The 10,181-nt window shown below is 41.2% G+C and overlaps 1 protein-coding gene across 3 annotated transcripts in view; it reads right to left on the reverse strand.

Moving 5' to 3' along the window:
• Positions 1-405: 405 nt before the first annotated feature.
• The window catches only part of ARMC1 (armadillo repeat containing 1), a 62,689-nt gene continuing 52,913 nt past the window's right edge, over positions 406-10,181 (reverse strand). For all 3 annotated transcript variants that reach the window (XM_077492789.1, XM_077492790.1, XM_077492788.1), the window contains exons 6-7: positions 4,539-4,613; positions 406-3,288 (exon numbers count right to left, since the gene is read on the reverse strand). In XM_077492789.1, the coding sequence (XP_077348915.1) occupies positions 3,097-3,288; positions 4,539-4,613 (267 nt within the window). In that variant the 3' untranslated portion in view covers positions 406-3,096. The remainder of the gene's footprint in view (positions 3,289-4,538; positions 4,614-10,181) is intronic.

Consider the following 10,181-nt stretch of genomic DNA (forward strand, 5'->3'; position numbering starts at 1 on the left):
ACACATTTCAAGCATTTTTTTCTGCCAAAACACTTCTGCTGCTGGACAGGCTGGCAGTGTTTTTTTTTGTTCCTGTCTCTAAATGCCCATGTGAAGATGGAGGGGCATTGTTAGCGCTCAAAGTGCTTGAGGCCTAAATTGGAGCAAAAAAAATAAAAAAAAATAAAAAGACCTTTAAATGTTTTCTACATATTGAGGCAACAAAACATTCTGAAAAAGGGAAACAAATGAATACAATCAACTTAACGTTAGCAAAACATTTTTAGGGTTGCAAATTTGTAGTCAAGACAACTTTTTTTTTTTTTTTTTTTTTTACAAGAAATCAAAGGATATTTAAAAAAAAAAAAAAAAAAAAAAAAAAAAAACACACCACAAAACAAAAAGGACAAACCGTAGATACTGGAATAAATGCAGCAATATCTATATTTATTAAGAATTTACAACCACCTTCAGATATCTCTCATCCCATTTAATCTTCAGAAGCCACTTTCTAAAACAACTGCATTTTAGATTCCAGGGCTCATCTGAAATTCTCTTCATTTCAAGATGGAAACCAAAGTAGAGATAAAATTTATAGCTGGCACAATAGAGGACTTATCCCAATTTAACTTGGAATTATACTTTGTTAATGCACAAATATACATAACTCAGTTTGCTTTTACCTTTCAGATAGAATGGGTATTTTTGTTTTTTTAGTATTTCCATGTCCCTGTTGTAAAGATTTTTTTTCCACTTTCTGTGGCATTTGAAATGAGGAAAAGGAAGGGTCAACTTGACAGGAAAGCACAGACAGCAATAAAGACAGTCAGCAGTTCTAAAACGTGTGTGTATGTGTGTGTACGTGTGTGTTATTTTTATTCATTAATTTTTTTGTCCTTTTTCATTTGGATTACCCAGCACTTCCTGTTTGAGCAGTGATGGGGAAAAAAAAAAAAGCCTAGACAGGCAGCAAAAAAAAAAAAAAAAAATTCTAATAAAAAATAAATCGGATAGATGCTCTAATCCCCATCTCGTTCTAGCCAGACAAAAAAAAAAAAAAAAAAAAAAAAAAAAAAAAAAGTTTCACTACAGATGGGCTTTTAAATGTATTTAATTTTTTTAGCCATTCCTGAAACTAGCCTTATATTCATCCATTTTAAAATTGATGTTAGTGGACAAAAATGTCGGCCTTTGGTTAGCGTGCATACTAAAAAAAAAAATTCTCATGTTGCCCATTTCCCATAAAAATGGTCATTCCAACATACACCACCATTTCACATGCAAAAGGATCTTAAATAACCAACATTATAAAAAAAAAAAAAAAAAAAAAAAAAAAAGAAACATACTTTTCCATAAACTATAACAGGCACAGCCACGCTATATAACAGAGGGTGACACCTTTCAATATAAAACCGTATCATGACCTTTCATAACCAATCTATGCAAAATGATGTGTGGTCCACTGGAGCAAGACACAAAAAACTTGAAACAATCAACCATTGGTGGTTTAGACAGCTAAAAATAACACTTCAACCTTTTATATTACAAGTATCTGGAATATAAAAACACCAATATAGAAAATCAAAGAAAAAAAGGGACATCAAGGTCTTTAAAAAGGGCACCATGGTACATAGCAATCACCTGGAATTTGCAAAGAATCCCTTTTTGCTTTTAAATAGTGGTTAACATTTGTTACATCATCACATCAAAATCAACCCTGCCAGCTATTTTTAGTGGTGCTTTTATTAGGTTTTTGCTAAAGAAGAATTTAGACCTGAATATCTGTTCCATGGCTTCCAAGAGCCGAGATGTGTAGTTCACTGTATAGCAACACATTTATCCTCGTGTCTGTCCCTGGAAGGACTGCTAATATGTAGATGAACTAACTTTTTGTAAGATTCCACATAATTTGCTATCTGTGCCTACTCTGTTTTCGGTTCACTGTGTGTCTTGTTGTAACTGTATACAGAACTACCACTAATTGCATCACCATAACTGAAACAAAAAGGAAGGAGAGCTGCTATTGGTTAACAATATATAAGCTCCCCCCCCCCCCCCCCGTTCTTGTAAATTCTTTAGTCAGATCTACACAGTTTTGGTATGATAAGCTGCAAACAGTGTTTAGTGGAAGACCCTCTGTATTTCGTATTCAGATAAACGGTAATATAAGGGTAATGACAAACAGAGTTAGTGGATGGCGGTGAGGTGAACCTGGTCTGTCAGTTTTCACCAAGGGTAGTTGACCCAAAAGTGCAAGGTGCTAGACTTCACAATGCCAGATTCGTGATGTGGAAATCAAACTCTGTCCCACTCCATTTTAGAGTTACCCTTCAAAGATTGCATTGCTTTTACTAGTTAATACAAATTCACATTTGAATGAACAATAAATATATTTACTTGTTTTTCATACCACAAGGTCTTATATGTAGTAGAATATTAATATGATTTTGTAACCTTTACAAGAATTCAGACAGTACCAGCAGATCTCTGTCTCAAAGGAATGAAAATGTCATTACATCCCACAAATTTTAGTGAATGTACGGAGTCTACAAACCCATATGCTCTCTATAGTGTCGAAGGCATTTGTTTGGATGGTTTTTAGTTTTTGTGACAAATTAAAACAATGAGTTTGTGCATCTGGTGACAACAAAAAAAAAAGTCACAAAAGAAAAAGAAAACACTTAAAATAATAAGGCAAGAACAAGAATATTTTGTAAAAGGCATTCATGCACTGCTAATGTCTAATGAGAATAAAGGTCCTGAGTACCGAGGTGGACAGAAAACTCCTGTGAAGTAGACAAACCAGTGACCTTAAGGCTGAATCAAGACATTAACAAGTGTTCACTATCACAATCATTTGGCTTATAACATGACAGTGTAATAGCGTGGGTGGACCCATTAATAAAGTGAGGCAACAGGCAATAAAATGAAGCAGCAAAATTCTACAACCTTCGTCCGTGATGTTGATTTACGAGCTTGTTACTGTACATGTAAAACACAGCATAGTTTGCGTCATTTTAAAACTTTATGCAGGTTATTTTATTGCAAAATTGCACTTCACTGGGGTGATTGAAATATCTCTGAATTCTGTTGCAGTCTTTAGTCCCTAAGCCCATGTCACCAGTAGAAGGATCTGGATAAAAAGTTTGCCGCAGTGCTGAGCCAATTGCTTCCACCGTCCTGATGTGCCCCAACACGAGACACAGCCTTGTCCTGTTCCTTCATCGGGCTCTCATCCTCAGGTAGGTAGTCGGGTAAGTCTGTGTTCTGCTCCACATCCACAGGTGTATCTTGAAATGGAACCAGCAGCTTCAAAATACATATACAAGGAGAGTCAGTAAGGTTATGTGAAAGTGGAATGCCAATCATTTTTTTTTCAAGTTTGGAATTAAATAGGGAAGAGTTAGAGCCCCAGTCAGATTTTTATTGTTGTCTATGTTCAACCTTGCGAGACGCAAGAGAGAGAGTGTAAAGCAGGCCATAGATGGTTTGTTTTTTGTTTGACTAGCAGGTTTAACAGTAAAAAAGCGAACCAGATTCCCTCCATCCATACATTCACAGTATATGGGGGAATCCTCCTCACATTGTCTTTGTTCAACAGCAGGGAGACTTCCCTGCTGTCAGAATGCACAGATGAGCAATGCAGGCTATAACCTGCAGTGCTGATCCAGAGGAAATTTTTCAGAAGAGCAGTTGTGTAGAAGTCGATCAGTAGATTTATTCCTGTACAACTACAGTGCCTATAAATGGCTCAAAATGTTGCCAGGTATAGCCTACAGTGCTGATCCAGTGGAAATTTATCGGCAGGGAAGTTGTACATTAGTCGATCAGTAGATTGACTATTATAAAAATCTCCATTGAAGGGTAGATGGGGTAACTATGCTGGATCTGCATCCCTGCATTTTTGCTTAATTTTTTTTTTTCCATTCAAAAACAATATAAATGCAAATGGTAAAACGTACGTCATAATGCAAGTCAAACCAAGATTTTATTTCATTTGTAGGACTAGGAGAACTGAGGTAGGTCTAGGCACAGAGCTAGTACAATCACATTTGCAAATACAAGGTAATCCCACAAATTCCACCATAAAAATGTTATGCGCTGCACAATGACAAGTTTGGGAAAGATCACACAATTCAAAATGTATGTGGCTGTCATTATTTGATCAGTATTGAGTATGCAAAAAACACCAGCCTATTTATACAGCCGTTTCATGGGCAAAAACTTTTGCCCACTGTGTAGTACATATGCGGTGGAAGGAAAATTGGGCTTTAACGCTCAACTGCCACACATATGCATCTATGGTAGTCTGAGGTTGTGTCCCGAGATCGTACTTGCTGCTCTTGGTCATGACTTCTGATTGAAAGCCTGTCCTGCTGCCTCACAATCATGTAACCACTGTGAAAGCCAATCACGTGACAGAGAAGCCACACATCCTCCTGGGCATTTTAGCCACTTAATGAGCTGCCGGGAGGCAGCATGAAGGGGTAATATGTTCGTAGAGTCAATGCGCATTCAGGAAAGTAATAGATGAACTCTCATTGGATCTCATATCCTACCTCTTCTCCAGACTCGGCTTTTACTACTTGCTGTGCTTTCATCACTTTGGTAGATGCTATTGCTGTGGCCAAAGCCTATAGGAAAGTAAAAACACAACAGCATTTATCAAGAGAAAATAAAGACCCTGTACTACAATTACATAGAATACACATTTGTACATGCTGCATTAATGTGCCAAGCTTTAGTAAAATTAAATTTTTATAACTGCTAACCTGTAAAATACTTTTCTTGGAGTACATCATAGGACACAGAGCCTAACACTGGTATACCCAATACAGGAAGTTCACTCCCCTATATAACCCCTCCTCTTTCCAGGAGTACCTCAGATTTTGTAGCAAAGCAATATACTTAAACCCCATAAAAGAGGGGAGGGACCTCTGTGTCCCATTATGCACTCCAAAAAAAAGGATTTTTACAGGTAAGCTGTTATAAAAATCCTATTTTCTTTACCGTACATCATGGGACACAGAGCCTAAGCAATTATTTAAAGGGATGTCCCATAGCAATGCTACTTGAGGGGAGGGAGAGACAACCCATAGGGCACCTCCAAACCTGAGGACTTATATTGCTGCCTGCAGCACACTGTGCCCAAAGGCGATATCCTCATACCTCCTTACATCCACCTGACAAAATTTTGTGAATGTGTGTACAGAAGACCAAGTTGCGGCCTTACAGATCTGAGCCACGGAGGCCTGGTGACGCACTGCCCAAGAAGCACTAACCGCCCTGGTAGAGTTTGCCTTAACTTGAAATGGGAATCTTACCCCTTAAATTATAAGTTTGAATTATCGCTTGTTGAATACACTTAGTGACACTGGATTTTGAAGCTGCCTGTCCTTTCTTAGGACCCTCTGGCAGAATAAATAAGACATCAGTCTTCCGAATCTGAGCAGTTGCCGTTAAATAGATTTTCACTGGTCTCACCACATCAAGACAATGTAGTGACTTCTCTTCCCTGGAACATGGTTTTGGAAAAAAACGATGGCAAGACAATATGTTGGTTTAGGTGAAAAAGCCTGGATGAGGGCCAAACACCACTCTGTCCTCATGAATAATCAAGTATGGCTCTTTACAAGAAAATGCAGCCAATTCCAAAACCCTCCTTGCTGAGGAAAATAGCAACCAAAAATACCAGCTTCCTTGTCAGTAGGACTAAGGGAATATGCTGTATCAGTTCAAATGGCTGTTTTTGGAACACTGACAAAACCAAGTTCAAGTACCAAAGGGTTTAAAAGTGATTTAACTGGCGGATTAATCCGCATCACCCCTTGCATAAAACCTCAGACAAAGAACTTGTAGCAAGCGGTCTGTGAAATAAAAATCAATAAGGCCGAGACTTGGCCCTTAATAGTACTCAAGGCCAACTTCATCTCTACGCCTAATTGTAGAAAGGAAATAATTCTGCCTATGATATATCTCTGAGGGTGCCAACCCTTGGATTCACACCAGGAAACATAAGCCTTCCAGACGCTATAATATATAGCTCTGGACGCTGGCTTCCTTGCATTAATCAAAGGAGAGATAACTGACCCGGAAAGCCAGAGTTTCTTCAGAACGTGGGTTTCAATAGCCAGGCCATTAAATTTAGCATTTGTAAAGTAGGATGGAATATTGGCCCCTGTGAGAGCAGGTCTGGCCTTAGTGGAAGGGACCATGGATCCTCCACTGCCATCTTTACGATTTCTGCATACCATGATCTTCTGGGCCATGCTGGTGCTACCAGAATTACCGGCCTTCTTTCCAGCTTGATCCTGCAAAGAAGTCGAGACAGCAACCGAATAGGAGAGAATGCATAGATCAGTGAGAACTTATCCCACGGGGTCACCAACGCATCTATTCTACGTGCGAGTGGATTCCTTGTCCTGGACACAAAGTTGACCAACTTCATGTTGAATCTGGACACTAGAATATCTACGTCCGGAGTGCCCCCATCTTTGGCAAATGGCCTGCAAAATGTCAGGGTGAAGAGACCATTCTCCCGGGAATAACTGCTGACGACTTAAAGGGGTTGTAAAGAGAATTTTTTTATTTTTTAAAAATAACAAACATGCTATATTTACCTCCACTGTGCAGCTCGTTTGCACAGAGTGGCCCCGAACCTTGTCTTCTGGGGTCCCTCGGTGGATGTCTCTGCTTCCCCCCACAAGCATTTCTCACGTTCATGCAAGCTCCCTCGCATAGTGAGAAGCACTTGCGAGCGCACTCACGTGATACAGCCCGCGGCTATAGCCGCTCGCTGTATCACTTGGCCCCGCCCCCGGCACGCTGTGTCATTGGATGCGATTGACAGCAGTTTGAGCCAATGGCTGCGCTGCTTTCAAACCATCCACTCCAGCCAATCAAAGGCCAGGCTGAGCAGCAAAGAGGACATTGGGGGGCAAGCACGGGACTTTCGAGGGGTCAGGCAAGTAAAACAGGGGCTGGGGGTGTCGGCACTGTCAGATGTTTTTTCACTTTAATGCATAGAATGCATTAAGGTGAAAAAAACTTTCACCTTTAGAACCCCTTTAAGTAGTCAAATTCTCTACTCCCGGAATGAATACTGCCGATAGGCACGAAACATTCCTTTGTGCCCAAGTAATATGGTTCACCTCTCTCTGCGCTGAGAGACTCTTGGTGCCCCCTTGGTGATGGATATAAGCCACAGCCATGGTATTGTCGGATTGGATCCCGACAGGACAGTCCCTTAACCTGAAAGTCCATGCTTTCAGAGCCAGATGCACTGCCCAAATCTCTAGGATATTGATGGGCAAGGCTCCTTCCTTTTTGACAACTGTCCCTGGACAGTTGTTTTCTCTAGTATCGCTCCCCAGCCTGAAAGGCTCACATCTGTCTTTACTACTTTCCAGATAATTGGACTGAAGGATTTTCCTTTCAGCAGATTCTGGGTTAGTAACCAACTGAGGCTTTGGGACATTCTTGGGGACAGCCGCATTGGCAAGTCCAAAGCTTGGATCATTTTGTTCCAAGCAGACAGGATACTGTTTTGCAACAGTCTCGAATGGAACTGGGCATAGGGGGCTGCTTTGAATGAAGCCACCATCTTTCCTAACCTCATGCAAAGGCGTTGACGTGACCATCTGCACCAGCTCTCGTATGGAGCTGATCTTTGCCAGAGGCGAGAACACCTTTTTCTGGGCTGGGTCTATGATCAGGACAAAATATCCAGCTTTCTTAGAGGTTTTGAGGAAGACTTCTCTATGCCGAGACACAGATTTTCCAGGTAAATTGTTGTAATGCGTACACTTTGCTCCAAGCAGGCCACTGACTGGTCTATTAACAATAGATCGTCTAGGTATGCCGAGACTGTTATGCCCTGTGCCCTTAACCTGGCTAGAGGTGGGGCTAATAACTTTGTGAACACCCAGGGTGCTGTGCTGTAGCTAGCCCGAAGGGCAAGGCTACAAACTGAAAGTGCTACTGTTCCACTTTGAAATCGCAGAAACCTTTGGTGAGCGGGAAATATATGGACATACAGGTATGCAACCCCGATATCGATGGACGCCATAAGTTCTCTTCCCTGTAGGATAGAAACTACTGACCTGATTGACTCCATACGAAAGGAGCGGATTTTCAGGAATTGATTTTGATTCCTTAGATCTAGAATGGGTCCGAAACCTATTTGGTTTTGGTACCGTAAACAGGTTTGAATAAAACCCCAAACTTTGTTCCTCTGTGGGGATCTGTATGATCACCCGCTAAGCCAATAATCAGTCTAATGATTGAAACAGAGAGAGCTTTTTCCCTGGATCTTTGGGATCTTCAAACGAGATGGTGGAAACTGCTGGAATTCTAACTTGTATCCTAGAGACACCGTGGTGATGACCCATCTGTCCTGAATTTCCCTTTGCCAGACTTCTGAGCATTTCAGAAGTCTTCCCCCCACTCTGGTGGGGGGGGCACCTCTTCATGATGGGGCTTTAGTAATCTGCTTTGCAGGTTTTCCTTTAGAGTCTGAAGGCAGAGACCGTTGCTACTGCCTAGAGGCTGATGGCCCTGGCGCAGGAAAAAAGTCAGTTTAAATGTAGGATGTTTATACTTTCTTTTGAATGGCAAAAGAGTATTCTTTCTACTAGAAATCATTTGAATGTATTTATCCAAATTATTGCCAAAGTCACTCCTCATGAAAGGGGAAACTAGTCCGAAGCTTCTTGAAAGGTGCTTCGGCTGACCAATTTTTTAACCAAAGGGTTCTACGCATGTGTACTGGCACAAGGCGGGACACCTGGTGAATAGAGTCCTTCATAGCGTTTATGGCAAAACATAATGCCTTTGGTAGTTCGGCCAACTCTTGGGCCTGCTGTGCAGGGAGCTCTTTAACCACTTTCAGACCGGACCAATTTGCTGGTCAAAGACCAGACCACTTTTTGCGATTCGGCACTGCGTCGCTTTAACTGACAATTGCGCGGTCGTGCGACGTGGCTCCCAAACAAAATTGACGTCCTTTTTTTCCCACAAATAGAGCTTTCTTTTGGTGGTATTTGGGGTATTTTTGCGCTATAAACAAAAATAGAGCGACAATTTTGAAAAAAAACGCATTATTTTTTACTTTTTGTTATAATAAATATCCCCCAAAAATATATAAAAAAACATTTTTTTCCCTCAGTTTAGGCTGATACGTATTCTTCTATATATTTTTGGTAAAAAAATTCGCAATAAGCGATTATTGATTGGTTTGCGCAAAAGTTATAGCGTTTACAAAATAGGGATAGTTTTATAGCATTTTTATTAATTTTTTATTCTTTTTTTTTTACTAGTAATGGCGGCGATCAGCGATTTTTATTGTGACTGCGACATTGTGGGGGACCCATTGGACATTTTTGACACATTTTTGGGACCATTGTCATTTATACAGTAATCACTGCTATATAAATGCAGTGATTCCTGTGTAAATGACACTGGCAGTGAAAGGGTTAACCAGTGGGTGGCAGTGTAGGGGTTAAGTGTACACTGATCTCTGCTCCAATCACATGGAGCAGAGATCAGCGTCACTAGTTGCTAGGCAGAATAGACAAATGTTGTTTACACAGCATTTGCTCTATTCGGCCGCTCCGTGAGACGATCGCGGGGATGCCCGCGGCGATCGAGTCCGCGGGTCCCGCGACCGGACTCACGGGGGTCCCGACCAGCGCGGGAGCGCGCCGCCGGCGGCGCGCTCCCGATGGCAGGGCGGCATCGAATATTGGACGTACCTGTATGCCAATATGCCTGCCCGTGCCATTCTGTCGACGTACATCGTCGTGCGCTGGTCGGGAAGTGGTTAAGAGCCTCTGTGAACTGAACCTTTAGGGACTGACAAATGCCAATTGCTGGGACTGCAGGCTGAGTAACGGCTGAGTTTCCCTGCTAAGGAAAAAAGAGGATTTTAAACAATTCCAACGTTTTATCTGTTGAATCTTTAAGCATTTGTGCATTGTCTACAGGACAAGTTAAACTTTTAGTCACACTGGAAATCACAGCGTCAACTGCTGGAACCTTTCATTTTTTGGTGAATTTCTCCTCCATGGGATAGAGGACTGAAAATCTCTTTGGAGGGATAAAATGCTTATCCGGAGGATCCCATTCAGCATAAATAAGCTTTTCTTTTAATGCATGGACAGGAAATGCATGGAAAGGCTGTAAAGGTTTCAAAAGAACCAAAA

Source organism: Lithobates pipiens, unplaced genomic scaffold (genome assembly GCF_037356315.1).
Source record: "Lithobates pipiens isolate NorthernLeopardFrog02 unplaced genomic scaffold, aLitPip1_a1.2 Scaffold_19, whole genome shotgun sequence".
NCBI classification, from domain to species: Eukaryota; Metazoa; Chordata; class Amphibia; order Anura; family Ranidae; genus Lithobates; species Lithobates pipiens.